This window comes from Schistocerca serialis, chromosome 9 (assembly GCF_023864345.2).
Source record: "Schistocerca serialis cubense isolate TAMUIC-IGC-003099 chromosome 9, iqSchSeri2.2, whole genome shotgun sequence".
In the NCBI taxonomy this organism is placed as follows: domain Eukaryota; kingdom Metazoa; phylum Arthropoda; class Insecta; order Orthoptera; family Acrididae; genus Schistocerca; species Schistocerca serialis.
The window spans coordinates 275,692,139-275,718,710 of record NC_064646.1 but is presented as its reverse complement, the minus strand read 5'-3'; the positions used below and the strand labels follow the sequence as shown (position 1 = coordinate 275,718,710).

Here is a 26,572-nt window from a genome sequence, read left to right as displayed (position 1 = left end):
GTAAGCGTAAGCAAAATACAGAGGGAGAGCAACATTTTTCAATCCATAAGGCATGTAACAGTATTCAACTAGGCCGAAGGGTGTGGTGATGGCCATCTTCAGAATATCCGGTGAACGCACAGGAATCTGGTGATATGCTTTGGAACAATCTAATACAGAGAAAAAGGTAGAACCATGAAGCAACTGTGTGAAATCTTGGATGTATGGTATGGGGTAGTTATTGATAATGGTGCTGGCATTAAGGGACTTGTAGTCCCCACACATGCATAAGGAGCCATCGTTTTTGGGAACAAGGTGAACATGGGAAGACCAGTTGCTATCGGGGGAATGGAGGATGCCCGAATAATCTCCATAGTGTGCAAAAGTTTGGAAGTGTTAAGGCGCCTGGCCTTATAACGAACAGGTCAGCCATCAGTGGTGCATATCTTACAGCAAGTGCCATTATTGATGGCCGATAATTGCATAGGGAAGTCAACATGAGGGACCAAGAAGGTACCCACAGGCAACATTAGTTCACTCTCCTTGATGAATCAGGGTGACATAGGCAGGGCGTCAGCTTCAGTTGGCAACACAAGGCGCGATGCAGGAGTGAAGCAGTGCGAAGAATCTGGAGGGGCGCACACAGGAGCATCTTGGAGATTCATCCGCAGTGATGTGAAGAAAACAACAGTCAGTGGAATGCTCGACATTGGAGCAGGTTGGCGAGAAGACGCTGTAGAGGCATGTGCAGGGCCGCCTCACTGTGGGCCTGCAGATAGGCGATGTATGGTATGCTGTGCATGTGAAAATTTGTCAGAGGTGATGAAGGCAATTAAGTCATCTTTCTGGGTGCAGAGTTCATCAATCTGGGAGTGCACATACAACAAATCAGAGAGCTGTGTGGTTATGCACTTGACCAGGGAACCACACATGGAAAGGTTGGTTGGTTTGTGGTATTAAAGGGACCAGACTGCGACGGTCATCGGTCCCTACACATCGAAAGTGTAGCCAAGGAGGCAGAGAGTGGAGTGGTGCTGAACTTAGGTGTGCATGGAACTGTAGAGCCAGACACGTGGTGGAGTGCAGTGGCCTGCAGGTCTGGTGAAAGTTCATAATGGTGTAGAAAGGCCAACCCAATCACAGGTTTATTGACATCGGCAGTGTGGAAGGTCCAAGGTAAGGCGTGAACTGGTGAGAGGTGGAGTGACATCTTGATGGAGGCTTGGAATGCAATAGGAGAATGGATGGCAGCAATCAAGGTGAGGGTAGAGGGGGACAGCGCGTCGACATCGTGCTTGGCTGGTATGATGTTAACATCAGCCGCCAGTGTTGACGAGAACGCGGATACCAGTCGAGATATCTGTGGCATAGAGGCGTGAAGTCGCTGAAGTGAGTGGTGCAGCGTCAGAAGATAGGCACCGTGAACGTAAATGGTGGGATGTGGCACTTAAACGTGCCTGCTAGTCTTGTTTGGATAGGTGCAGGGTGCACGGCAGTTGCGAGCGGCATCCCCGTAAGTAGCGTGGAACCAGCACAGTGGGTAGGCCAGTTTGGAGGATGATTCAGTGTGGGTGGGGGTTGCAGCTGACTGCAGTGGGACCAGTAGCCGATTGGGCCACTGCTTGGGCGAGGTCAGAGGCTGTCAGGAGCCCACTGACAGTAAATCCTGTAGGCTGCTAGGTGGCAGCTCCTGAAGGGCATCTGAGGCGCCGAGGTGAGCGCACCAGCATCTGCCAGCAGAGTGCGGAACCAGAGGCACAGGTGAGCCAATTGAGGGTGGACGAGATGTCGGTAGTGACAGGCAGCATCGTTGATGAATGATGGCATAAGCCTGATCCGCCTTGTGTAACCAAACCTTGAGTGGATCAGTGATGTGAGACAGTAGATGAAGCTGCAGATCCAAAGGCATTTTGACCATCCACAAAGTCCAAAGGCAGTGTCAAACAATGCTTGGTCATCGATTAATGCACATAGGTGCTGCCAAAATTGTGAAGGAGTGCGGTAATTGAGATGTTCCTCTTGGATAATGTGATGGATAGCCACTGCTGGAGGGCAGGAAAGGCATTCAATAAGCAGTGATTTAGCCATCGAATGTTTGTGTGAGGTGGGCTGTGAGAGGAGCAAGTCGCTGATGAGTCCGTATGTGCATGGAGATGGCTCACCAGGCAGACAAAACTTGCGCCGTCATTGGAAATGCTGTGGATGTCCAGGTGGTGGTCTACCAAGGCGAACCAAGTTTTTGGGTTGTCTTTTTGCAATGCAGGAAGCTTAGGGAACCTGCCTGGTAACACATGTTGAGGCAGCTCTGGCAGATGATGATTGATGCGGGCAGAGCAGGATGCCTCTGACACCGGGAGTGCAGTAGTGGTGAACGGTGCATTGCCTGAGGTCTGGGTGGGGTAGTGGCCATATGCAGCACATGATATGGAGGGAGTGGGCGTATAAACTGGCAAGGTGTGTCCAATTGGCAAGTCTGACAAAGAACACAGTGCAGGTGTAACAGCCAGGACCAATGCAACAGAGAGAGGGGAGGCAGTTATGGTGGAGTAATGGGGTGGCGGACCCGTAACCGGCATGGGTGGAATGGCTGGTGCTGTTACGAAAGTGAGCGGGAGGCGATCATGGTGCAACCACGATGTGACAGTCACAGAAACCAATGCAGTCAAGACAACCGTCGTCACTGAAACAGTGTGCGGCGGGAGGTGCTGTGATACTATGTAAATTAGAATGTGCTACGCCATGTGTAGAAATGTTCGATTCACAGTCCTGGAACTTTGTTGGCACATCAAGCCATCCCAAAGGTAATGATGTATGTGAAGGATAAACCACAGTGTCTTTAACTGGAAGGTCGTCCACATTGTGGTTAGGTGGCAAGCACTGTCCATGTTGTGGCTGTTGTGCTGCCACACCAGGCGGTGGCCATGTTGAACTGGTTAAGGTTAGGTGGCTGCTGGCGTGGCCAGGGATAAATAACTATTTACTTTTAACCGAGTTCAAAGCAGATGGTACACTTGTTCACTCATGGTCGCAAGCGGCATAGTTGATGGGACCCATTACCCTCGCACTGAAAGACATTGGTACATCCATTGTGGTGGAAAAAATGCAGTCTGGTATATGATGTTTGAGAATGACGAAAACAAGCACAAATAACACTTGATGAGACGATGATCGTGCCAGGGCCACCACTGTGATTATCACGGAAGATTAGTTGAGAGATAACACACTTAATATTGAATACACATTTACTGGTCACTTGTACATATAACAAAGAATGGCTGTTACACATCTACATGCTGAAAGTTTACACAAGAACAACCAGTCCAAAAAAGGAAGGTGCCAACGATAGGGCACTCTGCACCAGAGACGCCACATGTGTATATAAATGGTTTAAATGTTGAAACTTACACTTATTAGCACATATTTGATCACTGATGTACATTTAAAGCTTATACTACTGTACATAGAATAAGGCATGCACATAACCTTTTTGTAATTGGTTCTTTATATACTCATTTCACTAATATTTGAAGCTCCTCTTTTCGTTCTTCCGTATTTGTGATTAAAAAACTGAGTTGTTTTGGAAATCAGCCTGTGGAATTTTGGGTCCTTATCGTTATAAATAACAACCGGTTGATCCACTTGTTAAAACAATGAGCATATTTATTGTCACACTTCAGATATACGTCATTACACATCGAAAGTATCACATAGACAGAACATAATGGCCGCCTTGGCCCGAAGAGTTTTTGTGCGCCAGAGATGTTATGGCACATCAGTGTTGCCACAGACCCCCCCCCCCCCCCCTTGCAGTGTGGAGCACGAGGCTCTGGCTCTTGTGGGGGTTGTGGGGGGATGGTGCACGTGTTGCGCCGTCTTCGTCCGGAGGAGGAAATGGGCGGGCCGGGCCGGGCCGGGGCCGGGCCGGGGCCGGGGTTCGAGCCCTTTTGGATGGAAAAATGTAATCACGGTGCCACACCAGTGTGAGTATGTGGCGACTGGTTCGTGAGGAGATGACAGAGGGAGTGGGGAGAATAGACGGAGACACGGGGTACAACACATACAGTGTCCCCATGGCTTCAATGAAAGGTTGAATGTGGGAAGGAAGGATCTAAGGAATTGGGGATCAGTGAGGAGTGGAGAACGGAAAGTTGGTGTCTCATCATCGGCGGAGCGGGGGGGGGGGGGGGGGGGGAGGAGGGAGCGTGGATGTTTAAGAGAGAATCATTTGTGGTAGTTATACAGATGTCAGATGGTGCAAAGTGTGAGACATCGATGGCGATGGTAGTGGGTTGTTGAATGTCTGGTGAGAAGTGTGTGACGGGCGTAGCAGGAGAGGGTGGGGTGAAGGGTGTGGACCCTGGTCTCTGCCCAGTGAGGGTTCCCAGCGTTGGGGAAGGGGGCATGGCCGGCGTGTCGTCCCTTGAGGAAGCGGCAGTGTGGAGGTCATCGTCCGTCGTGGTTGGTGGCGTCGGGTCACTGGAGGTGTTGTCTGCAGTGATCCACGGCGGCTTTAGTCGAGACACTGACACTATCGAGGGTTTGCCTTTGATACAGACGTCAAATGTATTCAACGAGCGCCTAAGTACCCTGTAAGGGCCTGTGTATGGGGGTTGCAGAGCGACGCGCACTGTATCGTCCCTAAGCATCGGCGTGCACAAATGTTTTAGGCGGAGTATGTGCTTTCGGAGTGGGTGCTCTCTGCGCTCGTATCGTCTGTCGTATGTTCTAGATTAGCACTGGGTATTCGATGGTATCTTGGAGTGGTGAAGGCTCGACAAACTCGGCTGGTAGGGTCAACGGCTCGCCATAGAACAGTTCGGCCACTGAGCACTGCAGGCCACCTTTATATACAGAACGGAGGCCTAGCAGTACCCACGGGTGGGCATGTAACCACCGTTCCTCGTGGCACATTAGCGCCATCTTTAATGTGCGGTGCCATCGTTCCACTAAGCCATTTGATTGGGGGTGGTAGGCTGGCGTGCGAATGCGGCCGACGCCGAAGAGCTCGCACATTTTTGTGAAGAGGACAGCCTCGAATTGACGACCTTGGTATGTAGTAATGGTTTTGGGGCAGCCAAAACGAGCGACCCATGTGGAGAGGACAGCGTTGGCGACTGTTTCGGCCGAAATATCGGCTAGAGGGGTTCCCTGACCCATCTAGTTGTTCTGTCGATAAAAGTAAGCAAGTATCGGTAACCATCCACCTGGGGAAGGGGGCCGACAATGTCGATGTGGATATGATGGAGTCTTCCAGAAGGAGAGCGGAAGACCCCTGAGGGGGGGTGTGGAGTGGCGTCCGACTTTGGACCACTGGCACGAAAAACAAGTGCTACACCAGTCGCGACAGTCTTTGTGAAGCGAAGGCCCTACGAAACGCTCGGCGATGATGTGCGTAGTTGCGCAAATGCTCGGGTGGCCGAGGCTGTGCAGTGCGTCAAACACCGAGCCATGCAAAGAGGAGGGGACGAGGGGGCTTGGCACGCCAGTGGAAGTGTCACATCATAGCTCCGAGCGTGTGCCGGTGATCATCTTGTGCGCCAGGTGCAGAGAGTGATTATTGTCAGATAAAAGGCTCGCCAAGGAGACACCATTTGTTTGCGCTCGAGCAAGAGCTTCGAAGTCGATTGAGGAAGATATGCCCAAGATCCGGGAGAAATAATCAACGACTATGTTGTCGGATCCTCGAACGTATTGTACATTAGTTGTATATTGTGAAATGAGGTCGAAATAACGGAACCTCCTAGGCGGTGGGTCGGCTGGAGGATTTGTGAGTGCTTGGGCGAGAGGTTTGTGGTCTGCAAAGATCGTGTGGGGGCGTCCCTCGACATCTTCGCGGAAATATCTGATGGCTTCGTAGACAGCTAAGTGCTCTCTGTCGAAAGCGGACCATTTGCACTGAGAGGGAGAAAGTTTTTTTGAAAAGAACTTTAAGAGGTTGCACCACCTCTCCTCTGTGCTGTTGAAGTACTGCGCCGATAGATATTTCGCTAGCGTCCGTGGTGAGCGAAAGTGTTGCATCTGGGTGTGGATGGGCAAGCGTGATGGCTCCCGCGAGTGCGGTTTTGAGTTTTTTGAAAGACGCACGCATGACCTCTGTCCACGGCAGGCGCCTGTCGCCTGGCGTTTGTGGCCCGCGCAGTGCGTCTGTGAGGGGGCCTGTAGTTCTGCGGCTCTTGGAATGTGGCGGCGGAAAAAATTTATTATTCGTAAGGACCGGCGGAGCTCATGGTATGTTTCTGGTATCAGCAGCTATTTGATAATGTCTGTTTTCTCTTGTGTGGGCCGGATGCCATCGGCTGAAACTGTGTCCCAGAAAAACGAAAGAATCCTGCCTCAGTTTGCATTTGTCTTTGTTGACGATCACACCGTGGGATTGTAATGTGTCAAACAGCGCCCAGATTTGAAGATTTTGTTCCTCCCAAGAGGAAGAAAATATCAAAATGTCGTCCAGGTACGAGTAGCAGAAAGGTAGGGGTCGTAACACTGTATCTAAGAACCTCTGCCAGGTTTGGGCGGCGTTTTTCAATCCGTAAGGCATGTAAACGTATTCGAAGAGGCCGAATGGTGTGGTGATGGCCGTTTTAGGGATATCTTGTTCGTACATTGGTATTTGGTGATATGCTTTCTCACAGTCTACCACACTGAAAATTTTAGCGCCGGCCAATTGAGAAGCGAAGTCCTGAATGTTTGGCACTGGATAATTGTCCATGATTGTGCGGTCATTGAGACGTGTATAATCGCCACAGAGTCTGTAGGGACCATCCTTCTTTGGTGTGAGATGAATCGGTGACGACCAGTCACTGGAGGATGGGTGTACAATGCCTGCTTTTAATAGGTCCGAGATGATTGCTTTCACTGCTTTGAGTTTTGTGTGGATTCGGGGGTCGTGGTCGGTGTCTGACTGGAGGGCCCTCAGTTGTACTGAGTTTGTCACATGCGCCGCTCATGATTGACAACATTCTACGCGCGCGGGGTGCGTCATTAGCGTTTGAACACTCGTGCAATGAGTCAATGATTTGAGCGCACGCAGGTTTGTGAGAAGAGCGAATACCTGGAAGTGAGGCGATTTCGGATTTCATGTTCTGTAATGTCTGTTCGGTACGCTCGATAAGGGAGATGAGCTTGGCCTGCATTTGCTTGAGTTCACTGATTTCTTGTCGTTGTAGTAGCAGTTGCAACTTTTACTAGTTAACTTGGCTGCAAGAAGAGCACATTCGGTCTGTAATAGTGAAATGTAAATGTTTGTTGACTGAATGGTTGGTACAGACGCAGTGGCCATAAAGGCGATAGTCTTCTGCAAAGGTTGGTGGACTAATGTACTTCATGGAATGTCTAGCGAAAATTTATGGTGTCGCAGAAAGTCAATGCCTAACACCGGACAAGTCACCTGTGCCACATGAAAAGTCCACGAAAGCTTCGAGTCTTTTGACAGGTTGAGCGTTGAAGGTGCCGTACCTAACACTTTGAGTGAGAGTCATTAGCCGCGTGAGTCTGGGCAAGGAAGTTAACACATTAGGTGCGAGAACACTCGTATCAGCACCACTGTCAACGAGGAATTTAGTTCCTGAGACGAGGTCAAGAGCGAATGGACAACTGTCGGCGCTTACCGTGTTAGATGCTGTTGTTGCTGTAAGGCATCTTTTTTCCTGTGCGTGAGACGCTGCACCTATGGCACCTCGTGAGCTGCGTTTCCTGCTGCGCAAGGGCTGCGACATTTCCTGGCCGCATTGCCGAAGTTGGCATGGAACCAACACAGCGGCCAGGCTGCATTAGGTGGGGGTAATGTAGAGCTCCTGGTGTCGGCTGTGTCCATTGTGGAGTGCTGCAGTGCAGTGTGTCGGTTGTCATGGCGGATGTCGTGGAGGCTGTATCTGGTTCCCCACGACGGCGGGTAGATGTCACCGCTGTCATAGCATGAGCGCTGAGAAAGCGAGTTCGCCCGAATCCTGGAAGGGGAAGGGGGAGGGGGGGGGGGTGGCGTGCTGTTGATATCGCTACCCCCACTCTTCACGCTGTGCACTCGCCTGTTAATAATCCTGAAAGCTCGATCCATGACTGAAAGCTTCTCATCCAAGGTGCTGTTGGTGAGCGGCAGGAGCTATAGTTGTAATGCTTCCTGCATTTTGACAAGCCACATCAACCATAACGCTGTATCGGGTAGCAAATCCACAGGTGTGAGGGCGCGGAGTCGTCGCCATAGTCCCAATGGGGTGAGGTTGTGCAGGTGTTCCTCATGAATGATATGATGAATAATCTCGTCTGGAGACGAGTTTCACATTCGTATATCTCGGTGAAGGCGGCAGGCTGATCACAATGTCGCTAATCAAATACAAATGGTCATGCAAATGTCTCACCAAAAACACGAAGCTTGATTCTTCTGAGTCAATGCCTGTGGTGGCGAAAATAGAATCGACTAACACGAACCATGTGTTGGGCTGCGTTTTTGCAAAAGTCGGCAGTTTAGGTAACTTAGTTGGTTTGGAATCCACGACCACTGGGTGTGTAAGAGCCACAGCCACAGGTGTGGGAGCAGTCAATATGGCGTCTGCCGGGGGGCGAGGGAGGGGGCGGGGCGGGGGGTAGGGCCCGGGGCCCCGTAAACTGTTTAAACTGTTACACCCCTCAGATCGGTCGTTATTGCTATCTGATGTCTAGCAAAAGTGGGCGAGGTACTAGGAGAGGTCACATTCACTATACACTGTTCAGTTCAATCAGAAAATTGAGGCTGTGCGTAGCCAGGCGCGGAACTGATTTGCGGCACGGATGATGTAGCAGTCGTGTAGTGGCACTGCTTCGAAAGTTGGTGCAAAGTTCTGAGGGGAGTTGCTCATCCCTGAGCGTGTGACATTAGCAGTGGAATGTCCGGATCTGTTTTCACACTTTGTCCTGTATGTTCGAGAGAACAATCTTGAGGCAAGATGGCGGGCGGTACGTACGCGTTGTCTGTGAGTGTTGTGGTATTGCAATCCACTCGCAGGACGGAGGGCCTCGAAATGTTCGATGTATAGTGTCCATGCGTAGTGCAGGTGGATGGCATGGTCAGATTATGACCGTAGAAATCGTACGGCAGTACACCTCGTTGCGTAGGCCACATGACGATACAGGTGGTTCACTTGTACACACATGATTGTTATTGTTATTGAACTCACATAGAACATGGGAAGAGCGTCACAAACTGTCATCGGGGTCACCAATGTGGAATTTTGGGTCCTTATCATTATAAATAACAACCCGTTGATCGACTTGTTAAAACAATGAGAACATTTATTGTCATGCTTCAGATATACGTCATTACACATCGAAAGTATCACATAGACAGAACATAATGGCCACCTTGGCCCAAAGCGTTTTTGCATGCCATGGATGTTATGGCACGTCAGTGTTGCCACAAGCCTTATGCAAACACAATTAGTTCATTTTTATATTTACTCAAACATGTTTCGGTACCAATGTGTCATCTTCTATGGGTGGAATTTTCATTTCTTAAAATTACATCGCCTACTGAACTGTACATCAGTTTTAGTGCTCATTTTCATTTTTTTTTCTTTCTTTTTTTTTTCTTTTGACAGCATGTCATCTGAAAAATTTTTCTTCCTGTTTCATGCCCCTGGTTGGTGTCTCAATCAACTGCCATTTAGTGCATTGTTTTCATTCAGTTTTTCACAAATTTCCACTCACTACTTCACCTCACATGCACTTACACAAAATGTGTCGAAATGTGATCTGAGCAAACACTTCTGACGACGTACTCACTGAGTACAAAACAGCGAAAACGAGCACTAAAACCGATGTGTAATAATACAGTTCAGTTAGTGATGTAATTTTAAGAAATAAAAAGTTGACTCACAGAATATGTCACATTGGTATCGAAACTTGTCTGAGTAAATATAAAAATAAACTAATTGTATTTGCATAAGGCTGATTTCCAAAACAACTCAGGTTCTTTATATGTCTTTTAGCACTGAAAATAACCACACTGCTATTGAAATCTGGATCTGCAATAAATATTATATGTTTTCAATGGACTCAGACCTGACTAGGCATTAAGATGTAATAAGTTTCAGTCAGCCAACTGCAGATGGTCAATGTAAATGTGAAGAACTTATGCTAATATGTTAATATTGTCACTTGTAAAACTATGTCAGACACAATATGAGTCCATAAAAGAGGGGGTACCTGAAAAAAAAAAAAAAAAACGGAATAACGTTGCTGTGGGCAGAGCTTATGTAGTAAGCATTTCTGCCACTAGGTGTGTATAGCGCAACTCATTGCCAGTTCAGTACCACCTATGTTCTCTACCTGGCTTGTTCTGTTGGTCTGACAATTGATCAGCTGTCAGAGATTAGTGGGTTATCTTGGTGTGCAGTTCAGCGAATTTTAACAAAAGATTTTGGATTGAAGAGGGTTGCTGCCAAATTTGTTACTTGGTTTCTGACTGACAATCAAAAGGAACGTCGAGTTGAAACATGACATGCTTGGAAAAAACAGCTTGAAACTGATCAAGATTTCCTGTACAAGGTCATTACTGGTGATGAGTCATGATGCTATGGTTATGACCCAGAAACAAAGCAACAGTGAAGCCACTGAAAGACATCATTGTCACCCCGTACAAGAAAATGCCATCAAGTCAAATAAAACATCAAGACAATGCTGATTTTTCTTTTTTGATGCCAAGGGTGTAGCTCATTCAGAGTTTGTTCCCCCAGGTCAGACCATCAATCGAACCTTTTATTTGGAAATTTTAAAAAGATTGAGCAACGGTGTTCATCAAAACAGACACAATGTGGCAGACAGCAGACTGGTTCTTCCGCCATGACAATGCACCTGCAACACAGCCATCTCTGTTAGACAGTTTTTGTTAAAAATGCCATGGTTCCACTGTCCCAAGCATCTTACTCACCTGATATGGCAGTGTGTGAATTTTTCTTATTTCTGTGCATGAAAAGGCGCATGAAGGGACTCTGATTTGACAACATTGAGGAAGTGAAGGAGAAAACCCAAGGGAGGAGCTGTCAGTCATTTCTAAAGATGACTACAAAAAAATGTTTCCAACAGTGGAAACACTGGTAGGACAAATTTATTAGTTGTAATGGAGAGTATTTTGAAAAGGATAAAGTTGTTTTGTACACAATTTGAAAATAATTTGTTTTGATAAGTAATTCCATTTTTTTGGGGTACCCCCTCATATGCTACTGGGCATCTATTTTTTAACCAACAATGTACTATTTTGAAGTGCAAATTGATCAACATGTCAGTGTGGTTCAAAAAATAAATACTTACTGAATACCAGTACTGTAAATTTTTTCACTGTCAGATAATTCACTGAAAATTTGTATCATCATGTACTATACCATTTACTAAAGCTAAAAAAGAATTTCAGATTAGAATTGTTGATGAGCCACATTACAATTTTGTGTAAATTTTCTTAAGAGTCCAAATGGAGGAAAAGCTAAAATGGAAACTAAAGAAGAAACTCAGTTCAGCATATTTTACACTAAGAATTATCTCTCATTGTATTGATGTAAAGACGAAGGTTTTGGCTCACTATGTTTATTTTTACTCCACATTGTCTTATGGAATTGTCTTCTGGTGTAGGGAACATAAAGCAAGAATAGTGTTTATTCAACAGAAATGAGCAATTATGAGAATATTGTGTAAAGTAGATAAGTGGACATCTTGCAGAGGTCTCTTTAACTATCTTGGAATTCTTACACCCACTTCCCAGACGTTTTACTCCTTATAACTTTCTATTACTGAAACTGATAATAAACATCAGTTTTGGCCAAAATGTAATTTCTACAATTAGAATAAGAGACAAAGAAGTTTCATGTGATCTTCAGCCAATTATGTTGGTTTCAAAGTGGAATTAAGTAGTCTGGTACAAAGATATTCAACAAACTACCAAGTAATACAAAACATGAAATTGGTAATTCTAAGCCATTCACAAGTGAATTAAAAATATACTTTATTAGCCACTGCCACAAATTGTTTGATCATATACAATGTGCAACAGAATTAAAGTGTCAGTTTATAGAAACCCCATACTTGTCTCCCATTGCAATGTGGAAGGTTGAAATTTGTATCAAAGGTGTCTACAACCTTTCTCCACAATCATGCAAAGGTGCGGTGCCATACAACATCACCCTCCAGCTTGACAATGCTTTGGACAGCAGTGTGTTGACACATACAGAAAAAGACACCAGAGATCAGAATTTCATGTGAGGTGGGTTACTAATCTCACATAGCATCAAATTTCACCAAAGTTTGTCCAACAGCACTGTGGCTATGTCACTTGATGGGAAGGTTGTCACAATCCTTCTTACCTATATTTCATCCCTTCTCTTGATTCCTTTGTGATGGAGGTCAGAACCGTGATGCCCAGCTTTGAAATCACGTGGTTTTCTTAATTGGGCGGAGGGGGAGGGGGGGGGGAGGAGAAAAACATTTCAGACACACCACCACTCAGAATCAACACAAAAAAGCCTCAGGGGGTGGCATCAAAGATGTTAATAAACCATCCCTTCCCTTGGGGCTTTGATTCTCACACATATTTCACAGATGAAAATGACGGTTTAGAGTGCAATGAACAATGGGCCGATTGTGTTGGAAAATGTTGATATTGATGACACACTCTGGATGATTCATCCAACCTCTAAGGACACGATGAACCTGCCATCTATTCAAATTGGTTCTCCTCTGGAGTGTAGTATGACCAAAACCTTTGCTCTTGTGTAAAGGATGGAACCACTAGGGACCGTTTGAAACAATATGATGGAATCTGAACGTGATCCAAAGCAGCAAAGAGTGACCCCATCTCTGAAGGTTATCATTCTTTATTGAACCTATGGAACACAATGAATAAATGAGCGATGCATGAAAACACTCTAATTTTTTGGGATGAAAAATACTCCTGCAACAATTTTCTAGAAAAGATTCAATTTATGAAGAAGTGCACTCTCCAAAATGATCTCACACATGTCTTACCAGTACAAAAACTATTAGCAGCTTCGTCATAGTTTCATGTTCTTTGAAGTCTTTTTTTCACTTTTACAGACTCACAATGACATCCATGGACTTTTACTACTGGCCAGGCAGTGCTCCTTGCATGACAGTTCAAATGGTGGCTCAGGATATAGGTGTGAAGCTGAACATGAAGTTCACCAGTCTTCGAGCAGGTGACCATCTGAAACCAGAGTTTTTGAAAATGAATCCTCAACATACAGTCCCAACACTAAATGATAATGGTTTCTTTCTTTCAGAGAGGTGAGATAATTTGCACTTCACTGAGATATTCTGTATTTGCTTGTGCATGTGTAAAATATTACAGTATGTGAAAATACAGCAAAATGGGTGTTGTAAATTTCGATGCCAAATTGCAATGATCTTAATTTCATATGATTCATACCAGTGGGAGAAAAGTTGCCAGGCTTGTCTCTTGTTTGAATTCTATGTTTGAATTAACCAATAAAGACAACTTATCATGTTATGTGAGAATGTATATAGAGATAAAGCACACTTCTAGCAAAATTTAATTATTAACAAACTACCTTTGACATACTGATAGCTATTAACTTGTCGTGGTGATGTGACTGGAAAGTAGTCAAAATGAGCCAGTAAACTGTATGAGTCAGGCCATATCAGAAGGCTTTTACCAAGGATTTGTAGATAAATAACACTGTTATTCTGGTATATGTCACCACTGTAACTATCATTCATAATCACAAACAAATGTTATTGGAATTTTACTCATATACTCGTACTTTTCTACAATATAAAACACCGCTCTTCTAGTGCTACCACTTGAGTTTGATGAGCTTCATCACGATACTTTCGTGCTGACTAAATGAATCGTCGACGAAATCATGACTCTTCTTTGGATCTCCTGTATCCCCTCATCTAATCTTGCCTGGTAAAGTTCAAGACTGCTGAGCAATACTGAGGAATTGGTTAAGCAGGGCTATTTTAAATAAGCTACCTCTTTGATGTGTGGATTTCATTTTCTTAGGATTTTTCCACTGAATCAGTGTCCCATATGTGCTTTTCCTGCAGCTAGACATTCTACTTTATGTCACTCTGGACACATATTCGTAGACATTTTACAAGTATTATATTTTCAGTATTTATTTACCGGTCATATAACTGAATAAGAAACGATCTTTCCACCTATTTGCAAGAAAAAAATTACATTTATTTACCATTTGCAACAACTGCCAGTCCTCTGAGGTCTTCCTTCATATTAGCTATGTGATTAATAGTACTAGTCATTACAGACAACACTTTGAGTTATAGATGAGGGTATATGGTAAGTAACAAAATGATTATTTACGTGTCATAGTCCTATGATAACTAGGCAAATAGCAGCTATAAAACATTTATGACATGGAATCCAAGAGGGACTATAAAAAAATGGTTTAAATGGCTCTGAGCACTATGGGACTTAACATCTGAAGTCATCAGTCCCCTAGACTTAGAACTACTTAAACCTAACTAAACTAAGGACATCGTACACATCCATGCCCAAGGCAGGAATCGAACCTGTGACCATAGCAGCAGCGCGGTTCCAGACTGAAGCACCTAGAACCGCTCGGCCACAAAGAGCGACTATACATTGATAACCAAAAATACAATCAAAAGTGAATGTTAAGATCAGAAGTAGCTTGAGTCTACGATGGTCGGTGGAATGGGACTAGGGTTGCAAATGCTTCAATCTGGGATGAGCCCCCAACTGAGACAGTTGGCGGAGTGGGAATGGGGCTGTAAATGCTTTTGCTCTCTGACTCTTGTCATGCAACTCAGGTATGATCTCTGCTGTCTGACAAGTACAAATGTACAAGTCTTGGAGCCTGAAGTCGAATGACGAATCGAACGCATGTGTTACGTTCACTGGTGGTATCTTCCTAACTGATACGTGCCATTTTAACTATTGTTCGATCTTCTAATAGCGATACTGAACAAGCTTATTTCAATAAAAATTGCTGAATGCTGAATAACGTCGATTGAAATTTAGCAAACGATCAGTTCACTAAAACATGGCCTAATGCCGATGATGTAAAATTCACTTGACATTGGCCCAAAAGCGTAAGTGTCGGATGCCACAAAATATTCAAAGTTGCGACTGATTTAAACACCGTTAAAGTCCAATGGTACTGTTTCAGAATCCACCACCTAAACCTGGTGAAAATAATTAGAGTCTAACGTGGAAACTAAGTCCTGTTGATATCCCAAAACACAATTCGAAATCCTCAAAAATAGAGTCCTACAGTAGTGCTTCAGCAATCGAATGTAAACAGAGTCCCACAGGTACGATTTTGGAGCAAAGTCCCATTTGCTTACAAAAACAATCACCAAAAGACACAACACATGAAAAAACCCAGTCCCTACTGTGCTCTACATTGAAAATATCCTAAGTCCAGATTCTTTGTGATAATTATATCTCCCATTTGGTTGCACATGCAAAATTCAGCTAAGTTCAACACTTCTGGAATCGTAAAAGCGTCACCATACTGTCGCGTCGAGCAACACAGGTCCGACGTCAGCAAAGGTGTGCAGGGTGCACAGGGCTCTGACCTGGAGGTTTGTCTCAGCTCCGATTAAATACCCTCGATCCGAAATTCCTCAAGCTACGTCACCTAACTGCTTTCCATTGACCACCACTTCTTTGCATAATATTTTACATAGAAGAGCAATCTTAATTATGTTTGCACCATTATATGCCTCCTCAAATTCCCATCACTAAACACATGTTACAGAAATTTGTAGCTGCAATAGTTTAACCAGAATTAATGTTTTAATATTTTGCAATTATCTTTGCAGAGTGCGAAAATAGTTTTTGCCGATTTGTGCCACTAAACAATACTATTCTTCTGCACGGATTCTAAGCGCTCTTTCTGAATGCTGATCATAATTTACATGTATCCAAAGGTTAAACAAAAATGGCCAAAACTATGCAAGATTTATTAATAAAAAGGGCAACACATCATACTAATTGCAAATATCATAAACGAATCATGTTGAAATGTGTATAATGACACCCGCTACCATACACTACCTTGTTGTTTGTGTATCTGTCTTGTATTATTTGTTTTAATTAATTATTAGCAGCAAATTAATATAATTGGTGTTTTACCAGTGATGTATTAATGCTGCAAATTATACATGTCTGTCAATTGTCGCGTTTCGACAAGATCTTTAAAACGAGCTCCCACTTTACTCTATACCTACACTGATTCAAAACATAAACAAAACATGTTGCAGACTTGTTTACTTAATATCTTTTGATGTAAAATTCGTATAAATCGTATCAGCATTGCGGATGATTCATCTCAATTCCCCTTTCATTTCCCGTATTGTACTTTGTTGTACTAGTTTGCGTTTGTGTGCAGTAAATGCAAACGTGGATTAAGCGTTGTCTTCAAGCCGTGTGCTGGAATGGGGTAAACCCTCGTGAAGTCATGGAACAGCCAGCCGCTTGAATCTGAGTGGTCCACGTGGAGCGATCTACCGCTGACCAAACGCTCACCATCTTCTGCTGCCGGCCTCACCGGCTGCCATGCGGGTGGCCTTGAACCACATCCCACAATCAGACTTCTCTCTCTGACTGATAACAAATGACTGTCACAAGTCCAACTCAGCTCTGATGAATGAAAATCAGATTTGTCTTACACAACACTACACAGTGATCCAAATCAAAGTCCAGGTACAGAAAGCAAGGTCAAATCTGTATTTGAGAATTGGTGTAACAATAGCTTCAGTAGTGAAATATGATCTGTAAGATCACCCACTGTGCATGGTACTTGTTTCTCATAGAGGGCTAATAGTCATCTCTGCTTGATATGTCTGCCATGTCTCCTAAACGTTTGGTTGCCAAAGGCAGAACTGAGAGCCATACAGATAATATTGTGGTCATACTCTGTGTTCCTCTCCACATTATTGGAGTGGTATGATATTAAATACCTTCTCGTTTTACTCATCCATAGGAACAGGGGTGCCTAGGTTGGATTCATGAACAACTATGCAGGGAGCAGAGGAGACGGGCATCCCAGCCAATGGCTCGTTAACAACTAGTGACAATGGCAGGACCTCAGGGATATCTTCCTCCAGCGACGTGTCAACTTTCACAATTGTTAGCAGTGGCTCAGACTCTATAAGTGCCATAAAGTCCATTGGCAGTGGTGGTCTTGTCATGGTGGATGTTGGTGTGTGCAGAAGTCACACCTAAACCAAGCTGGGCACAAAGTAGAAGATTGCTGGTGAGCAGATGTGGAAGTCTGGGAAATAGAGTCAGGAGATGGGCTGACTGGGAGGTTTAGTTGGCAATGGTGGCAGTCTTGGGTGATTACTTAGGCCAAGGTGAGCTCAGATAGTGAGCGAATATCAGTTAGCTAGTGCACCCTGAGCTGACTGCAGTGTCACATGAAGTGCTCTTGTATGATTGCTACACTCCTGGAAATGGAAAAAAGAACACATTGACACCGGTGTGTCAGACCCACCATACTTGCTCCGGACACTGCGAGAGGGCTGTACAAGCAATGATCACACGCACGGCACAGCGGACACACCAGGAACCGCGGTGTTGGCCGTCGAATGGCGCTAGCTGCGCAGCATTTGTGCACCGCCGCCGTCAGTGTCAGCCAGTTTGCCGTGGCATACGGAGCTCCATTGCAGTCTTTAACACTGGTAGCATGCCGCGACAGCGTGGACGTGAACCGTATGTGCAGTTGACGGACTTTGAGCGAGGGCGTATAGTGGGCATGCGGGAGGCCGGGTGGACGTACCGCCGAATTGCTCAACACGTGGGGCTTGAGGTCTCCACAGTACATCGATGTTGTCGCCAGTGGTCGGCGGAAGGTGCACGTGCCCGTCGACCTGGGACCGGACCGCAGCGACGCACGGATGCACGCCAAGACCGTAGGATCCTACGCAGTGCCGTAGGGGACCGCACCGCCACTTCCCAGCAAATTAGGGACACTGTTGCTCCTGGGGTATCGGCGAGGACCATTCGCAGCCGTCTCCATGAAGCTGGGCTACGGTCCCGCACGCCGTTAGGCCGTCTTCCGCTCACGCCCCAACATCGTGCAGCCTGCCTCCAGTGGTGTCGCGATAGGCGTGAATGGAGGGACGAATGGAGACGTGTCGTCTTCAGCGATGAGAGTCGCTTCTGCCTTGGTGCCAATGATGGTCGTATGCGTGTTTGGCGCCGTGCAGGTGAGCGCCACAATCAGGACTGCATACGACCGAGGCACACAGGTCCAACACCCAGCATCATGGTGTGGGGAGCGATCTCCTACACTGGCCGTACACCACTGGTGATCGTCGAGGGGACACTGAATAGTGCACGGTACATCCAAACCGTCATCGAACCCATCGTTCTACCATTCCTAGACCGGCAAGGGAACTTGCTGTTCCAACAGGACAATGCACGTCCGCATGTATCCCGTGCCACCCAACGTGCTCTAGAAGGTGTAAGTCAACTACCCTGGCCAGCAAGATCTCCAGATCTGTCCCCCATTGAGCATGTTTGGGACTGGATGAAGCGTCGTCTCACGCGGTCTGCACGTCCAGCACGAACGCTGGTCCAACTGAGGCGCCAGGTGGAAATGGCATGGCAAGCCGTTCCACAGGACTACATCCAGCATCTCTACGATCGTCTCCATGGGAGAATAGCAGCCTGCATTGCTGCGAAAGGTGGATATACACTGTACTAGTGCCGACATTGTGCATGCTCTGTTGCCTGTGTCTATGTGCCTGTGGTTCTGTCAGTGTGGTCATGTGATGTATCTGACCCCAGGAATGTGTCAATAAAGTTTCCCCTTCCTGGGACAATGAATTCACGGTGTTCTTATTTCAATTTCCAGGAGTGTATTTCAAAAATTATATGTCCACTCCTACCAGTGATGACTACTAGAGTCCACTCCAGTGTATGTCATAAGTGTGAGTGTCCACTACAGAGATCACTGGGTAACCCCAGGACATCAATAATGGTACCATACCACTGTCCATGCCCAATTTCAGATAGGCTGACTGTGTATGGAGTTGTATATGTAAAAACCAAAGAAGTATGCCAGAGCTTCATCAGATGGGAAAGGAGAGAAGTAAAAAGACTGTGGGTGTGCATTAGTTATTTATTTATTCTTCATAATTACAGCCTATTATCTGAAAAGCTAAAATAGGCCATACAAATCACATTTCCTTGGATGGTAACAAATTAGTTTAAAAAATACTACTTCTACTACTACAAAACTATGTTAAAACCCTTAACCAATTACCTAGTTACTAATCTACTACAAGCACTACAGAATTTGAAACTTCCTGGCAAATTAAAACTGTGTGTCAGACCGAGACTCAAACTCAAGACCTTTGCCTTTCGCAGACAAGTGCTCTACCAACCGAGCTACCCAAGCACGACACACGACCCGCCATCACAGCTACAGTTCTGCCAGTACCTCGTCTTCTACCTTCGAAACTTCACAGAAGCTCTCCTGCGAACCTTGCAGAACTAGCACTCCTGGAAGAAAGGATATTGTGTACACATGGCTTAATCATAGCCTAGGGGAGATGTTTCCAGAATGAAATTTTCATTCTTCTGTGGAGTGTGTGCAGATATGAAACTTGCTTGGCTAGCTCAATTGGTAGAGCACTTGCCCTCTGAAAGGCAAAGTCCCGAGTTCGAGTTTCGGTCTGGCTCACAGTTTCAATCTGTCAGGAAGTTTCATATCAGTGCACACTCCGCTACAGAGTAAAAATTCCAATTAGGAAACATCCTCCAGGCTGTGGCTAAGCCGTGTCTCTGCAATATCCTTTCTTATGGGAGTGCAAGGTTTGCAGAAGAGCTTCTGTGCAGTTTGGAAGGTAGGAGACAAGGTGCTGGCGGAGCTGGAGCTCTGATGATGGGTCGTGAGTTGTGCTTGGATAGGTCAGTTGGTAGAGTACTTGCCCACTAAAGGAAAAGGTCCCGAGTTTGAGTCTCAGTGTGGCAGACAGTTTTAATCTGCCAGGAAGTTTCACATCAGCACACACTCGGCTTCAGAGTGAAAATTTCAGTCTGGAAACACCCCCCAATGCTTTGGCTAAGCAATGGCTCCGCAATATCCTTTCTTCCAGAAGTGCTAGTTCTGCAAGGTTCACAGAAGAGCTTCTGTGAAATTTGGAAGGTAGGAGACAAAGTACTGGCAGAATTGAAGGCCTGATGGTGGGTCGTGAGTCATGCTGGGATAGCTCAGTTGGTAGAGTACTTGCCCACTAAAGGAAAAGGTCCCAAGTTCGAGTCTCAATGCGGCACACAGTTTTAATCTGCCAGGAAGTCTCATATCTGTGCACTCGCGGCTGCAGAGTGAAAATTTCGTTCTGACTACAAAATTTTTTCTCTGTTTGTTCATTTATTTTGGTGCATTTAGCTTATAGATGGTTGTCTCCACTACTGGATCTGCTTTCATACTGTGCCAGTCAACTACCATAGTCTGCCGGATTCCGTGGGATTCAGGCAGCATGTCAGCACCGCTTCCACTACTGCAAGCAAACCACCATCACTGTTACTTCTTAAAGTCCACACTTCCATGATACAGTATTCATTCTTGGGACAATATTTAAGTCGGTGGTCGCCGACATCAATTATCTTCCCTCTATCTGCAGAGTATGTGTCTAGCCTGGATGGCAATATGATAACTTGTGGTTGGACACCTCGTGAAGTCTTCCGTGGCTTTCCTGGATACTGCGGCTGCAATATCATCCAAGATGCATCAGGTCGACTCCCTCCTTGGTGCTGCTATGGGATCCAACATCCTTAATACCCTTTGCATCTTCATAGAGAATGCAGTTCCACAGTGTGTGTTCCGGTGTCCCAACACTGGCGCAGGCACAGCTATCATTCATTTGTCTTCTGATTTTCGATAGATACGTGGCTTAAGGGCCATGGGCAGTCAGGTAATGTATCAAACACTCTATGGATTAAGAAATATCGCTTTTAATCTCACCCTGAAGTTAGGGAGAAATTTTAAATTCTCCTGCCCGCGCCTGAAGTGTCCCATTCATCCCTGCCACAGTTGTAATTCATAATCTTTAATTGCCTTTTTCGAACTGGCCTCAGTTCAAAGCACCCTTCATACTTCCATTTGATTACCATTCTTTAGCCAGTTGAAGACTCCCCTTTTCCTAATTTCCAAGTCCAGTGGGCATATTCCCAGAATTACTAACAAAGCGTCTTTTGCAGTAGGCGGCCGTTAATCTTAGTAGCACACCTCATTCAAATATTCTCACTACTGAGGCTGGCTTCACTAGCTGCAATCTATGAGCCCAAACGCTCTCACAATACCCCATGACTGATGCTAACATATACAGGTCTGGTGGTATACTCTGTCTTCAAGGGTAGCCGAAATTGCGTATTTGCAATGGATATAATTTTATTCATCATGTTTGTACCTTTTCTGCCTGCTTCTTCTACAAGATGTGCAAAGTTACAACGTTCATCCAGAAATACCCCTAGATATCGCATTGCTGCGCTTCTCCTAGCCGTTACATCATTTAATTTTATTTTAGGGTTTCTTATTAAGTTCCATTTCAGCAAGAGTTACGTTATTTTATGTGGTGCTAGCGACAGTTTAACACTTTAACATCAGCCTCCAAGTTCGTGGAGGGCCGCATTACATTTGTCTTCTATGATTCTTGCAGAGTCACCACTTACAACGAACAGCACGTCATCTGCTAATGCCACCAGTCCACTTATGTTACAGCTGTCATGTAACTTCTGCAGTGTAGACTCCAGTGCTACATCCCAAAACTCTGGACTGCACACTGATCCTGTGGGCAGCCTTTTATTATTGACATCGTTACTTTCTTTCCTGGGCATGTTAAAGAAGCATATCACCTGTGGCAGTAATCTCTCAGGCAATTATACGGCGCTTCTGGACACTCCAAATCTCTAGGGCGACCAAAGAAGGATGGCCATTGTAGGTTATCTCTAGAGCACACGTAGAATGAGTGCCTGTCACTAGTGAAATTGACTTATTAATTCCGTCTTCAGTTCACTTGCCTCTTCTAGACCCGTAGTGTAATCTTTTGTATGATAGTTTTTCAAATATCTTGCCAAGAACATTCAAAAGACAAATTGGTATGTAGGATTCGGATTTCATTGGGTCCTTATTTTTCCCTTTACTAATCATTACCACTTCAGCATTCTTCCATGGTGTAGGGACCCTTCCTTGCTAGAGACACTCATTGTCAGATCACAGAAGTAACTATCTAATTGGTCACATAAGACTAGTATTACTTCAGCAGGGATGCTGTCTGGTCCTGGAAATTTTGACTTTTTCAGTCTTAAAATTATTTATCTAATTTTTTCTTGTGCAAAGGGGTACACAAGTTTATTGTTTCTATATTCTTCCCACAACATTTTCTGTAACTTACGCTATTGCCTTCTTCTTCATCATCAGGAAGTAGTGTTTCCCCTAGCAGGGCAGCTGACTTCCCAACTTTCTGATATCAGCCCATCATTCCTTCTGAGCATGGATGAGACTGTTGGAGATTGTACTTTCTCCCAGACTATGTTATATCGTACACCCGGGGATCGATTTCTAAGTTAGCCTCCACAAATTGCTTCCATCACTCCATTTTTTGTTTTCCACAAATATTCCTTAAAATCTTGTTTGACATATGTGTATCTATGCAACCTTTGGACTTTTTCTTCTTGGGTTATGGTGTTCTGTTATAGCTCCCTGACTCTTCATGTTTAGCATCTTAATTTATGCAGCATCTCGGTCCAGATGCAAAGTACTCCTTTAGAAGACCTCTGCTGACAGTTATCGATGACTCCATCACTCTATGTAGAGCCAGTGTCAATTCTTGGGCTTTAACGTCTATGTTATCACCCAGTGATGGACTTCCTGGACACTGAAAAATTCTTCTTAGTTCTTCCCAGTTAGTGTTCTTGAGCTTTTATTTGGGCCTTTTAAGTGTGTTTTCTGTGGAGTCTTGGATTTCCATTCCAGTGATGGTATAGTGTATGATATTGTGGTCACTCAATGTCATTCCACTCGCATCCTTCCAGCCTTTCACACAGCATGCTGCTGCATATTTGGTAAAGTGACATCAACATTTGACATTGCTCTGACCCTTCCTTCATAGGTTGGTGGATTGTGAGGTACATTCAATACCTGGAGGTTGAGTTCCATAATGGTTTTCTAGTTGTCTTCCACAGTCATAAATCAGGCAGCTTTGTCACAAAACTGATATGCAGATGGAATAGAGGACTGTGTAGTGCCAGAGTGTGAACAGGAATGGGATAGGTGGGTGTACGACAATACTAACAAAAGTTGAGGCCAGGAAGGTTATAGGGACATAGGATATACTGCAGGGAGAGTTTCCACCTTGAAGTTCAGGAAAGTTGGTGTTGATATGAAGGATCCAGATGGTGTAGGCTGTGAAGCAGTCATTAAAATGGAGAACACTGGGTTGGCCAACGTGCTTAGCAACTGGGTGGTCCAGCTGTTTCTTGACCACAGTATGTTGGTGGCCATTCATGCAGACAGACAGTTTGTTGGTTGTCCTGCCCAGATGGAATTCAGTACAGTGGTTGCAGCTTAGCTTGTCGATCACGTGACTCATCTCACAGGTACAGGTAGGATACGTGATGCTTGTGACAAGACTGGAATAGGTGCTGGTGTGAGGATGTAAGTGACAGGTCTTGCATCTACGTCTATTACAAGGATATGAGCCATGAGGCAAGGGGTCTGGAAGCAGGGTAGGGTTGTACAAGGATATTGTGTAGGTTCGGTAGGCAACACAATACCACTGTGGGAGGGGTGGGAAGGATACTGAGTAGAACATTCCTCATTTCAGAGTTAGTTGAAACCCTGGTGGAGAATGTGATTTAGTTGCTCCAGTCCTGGGTGGTGCTGAGTCATGATGGGAATGCCCACTATCTATGGGCAGACAGTGGTACATTGGGAAGTGGGGGTGGTGGCTGGAGATATAAAGCATTGGACATGGGGGATCTGTTTCTCTACAAGTTTGTCAGGGTAATTATGGTCTGTGAAGGTCTCAGTAAGACCCACAATGTATTTCAAATGGGACTGATTGTCACTGCAGATGCAATGACCATGGCTGCATGGAAGGGGCATCTTGGTATGGAATGGGTGAAAGTTGTTGAAGTGGAGGTATTACTGGTGGTTGGTAGGTTTGATATGGACAGAGGTACTGATGTAACTATATTTGGGGTAGAAATCAACATCAAGGAAGGTGGCTTGTTGGGTTAAAGAGGACCAGGTGAAGCATATTGGGGAGAAGGCACTGAGGTTCTGGAAGACTGTGGATATGGTGTCCGTACCCTCAATTCAGATCACAAAGGTGTCATCAATGAATCTGAACCATGTGAGGGTTTCGGGTTCTGGGTGGTTAGAAAGGATTCCTCTAGATGGCCCATGAATAGGTTGGCATAGGATGATGCCATATGGGTGTCCATTGCTGTACCCTGGATTTCATTGTAGGTGATGCCGTCAAGGTAAAAGTAATTAGGGTGATGATATATGGTAGTTGATCATGGCTAGGAAAGAAGTTGTAGGTTTGGAATCCATTGGGCACTGGGTGAGGTAATATTCAACAGCAGCAGGGCAATGGTCATTAGGGACATTAGTGTAAAGAGAGGTGGCATCAATAATGACAAGTAGGGCAGCTTGTGGTAAAGGAACAGGATCTGTGGAGAGTCAGTGGAGGGAATGGTTGGTATCTTTTATGTAAGAGAGTAGGTTGTGGATGACAGGCTGAAGAAATTCTCTCATTTGGGGCACAGTAACCAGCTGCCATGGGGCATCCTGGGTGGTTGCATGTATGGACTTTAAGGAGCGTGTAAAAGGAGTGAGGGGACTGGTAGGAGTGAGGAGAGAGATGTACTCCTGGGAGAGGTCCTGGGATGGGCCTTAGAATTTGAGGAAAGACTGAAGATCCTGCTGGACTTCTCAAATGAGCTCACTATGGCAGGATTTGTAGATGGCTTAATGACAGCTGGTGGAGTCCTTCTGCCAAGTAATCTCTGTGGTTCAGAACAGTGTAAGGTTAGCTTGCATGTCAAGGGATTTAGGGATTGATGATGAGGCAAGGTTTGAGTTTAAGAAATGTGGAAAGTTAATGGCAGCATTTAGGGGGCAGTGGGGGTGGATCACAGTTGGATGAACTAGTGAACTGAGTCAGGCAGGGTTCAGCATTGGTCTTTGGTTGAGTCTGATTGTCAGGGATGGTGGCAAAAAGGTGCTTCTATTGTAGGTACAACAAGAAGGAGACAATGACTAACTCCCTCAAAGTAAAGGCAGCTTTGTACATTCACGATTCTGGGAGGAGAATGGTATCACCTGAGCCCCTTGCACACGTTTCTGAGGAAGGAAGGTGAGGTGTTAGTGTGTGGAGCTTGAAATCTCCGCAAAATAGCGGTCTAAGGTGTTTGAGAAAGCAATAGTGTCCACAATGTCATTATCTGCTATGGTCAGGCCAGAAATCAGAGAATGGACTTGATCACAGATAGCCAATGTAGATTGCCCCACATGATAGAAGAGAGAGTGAAACTGTTAAAGGAATTAGTAAATGAAATCCAGCTAGCTTTTTTGTTATCCCAAAGAATGTGATGACACTGTCCACGCAACTCTTTATATCAAATACAGTTTGCTATCATAGGATGACAGTAAAAAATGCAGAGAGCACATCTCCACATGCAAATCACATCACGGAACTCCTTAGTCCACCAGGGGAGCGGGACAAGGGGCGGTAAAGATGAAGTGCCAGGTATGGAACGCTCCGCAGCATTAAGGATGATGTTCATAAGGTACTCTACCTAGTCATGAATGCTGGGAGAATATTGTTCATTGAGCCAGACAGTGTGGCCAAGCGGTTCTATGTGCTACAGTCTGGAACCACGCGACTGCTACGGTCGCAGGTTCGAATCTGCCTCAGGCATGGATGTGTGTGATGTCCTTAGGTTAGCTAGGTATAAGTAGTTCTATGTTCTAGGGGACTGATGACCTCAGAAGTTAACTCCCATAGTGCTCAGAGCTATTTGAACCATTTTGTTGTTCATTGAAGGTCGCGAGACAGGAGTGAAGCCCTAGTTGGCCTTAGAAAACTGTCGGTTTGATTTGTACGTAGGAGTGGTAGGAGTCAGCAAATGGAGAGCACACAGCAAATGGCCACTTGAGTACGTGTCAGAGAGAATGGGCCACTTGAGATGATAGGCAAGCTGGGCAGGGCAGAATGAGAGGTCCAGATTGGAATAAGTGTACATGGAGTCTGGAGAGAATGTGGGAGCTCCAGTGTTAAGACAGATGAGGTTGAGTTGATTAGAAAGGTCAGTCAAGAAGGCACCTCTCAGACAGGATCTTGAAGAGCCCCAGAGGGGATGGTGCATGTTAAAGTCACCAGGGGGCAAAAAAGTGGTGAGGAAGTCTACCAATAATCTGGAGGAAGTCTGCCCTAGTGACAGTGAATGACAGAGGGATGTAGACATTTCAAAGAAAAAAGTTGAAGCGAGAAAGGAAAATGCAGACTGCAACAGTTTGCAGTCAGTGTTCAGTGAAATGGTTTGGCTATGGAGATCATCCTGGATGAGCAGCATAACACC

The 26,572-nt window shown here is 45.3% G+C and overlaps 2 protein-coding genes across 2 annotated transcripts in view; both read left to right on the top strand.

The window, feature by feature from the left end:
- The window catches only part of LOC126418931 (calcium uptake protein 1 homolog, mitochondrial), a 538,349-nt gene that overhangs the window by 209,034 nt on the left and 302,743 nt on the right, over positions 1 to 26,572 (top strand). The window lies entirely within an intron of this gene.
- Positions 13,049 to 26,572, top strand: part of LOC126419537 (glutathione S-transferase 1-1-like) — a 45,586-nt gene continuing 32,062 nt past the window's right edge. The window contains exon 1 of the mRNA XM_050086727.1: positions 13,049 to 13,242. Within this exon, the coding sequence (XP_049942684.1) occupies positions 13,049 to 13,242 (194 nt within the window). The remainder of the gene's footprint in view (positions 13,243 to 26,572) is intronic.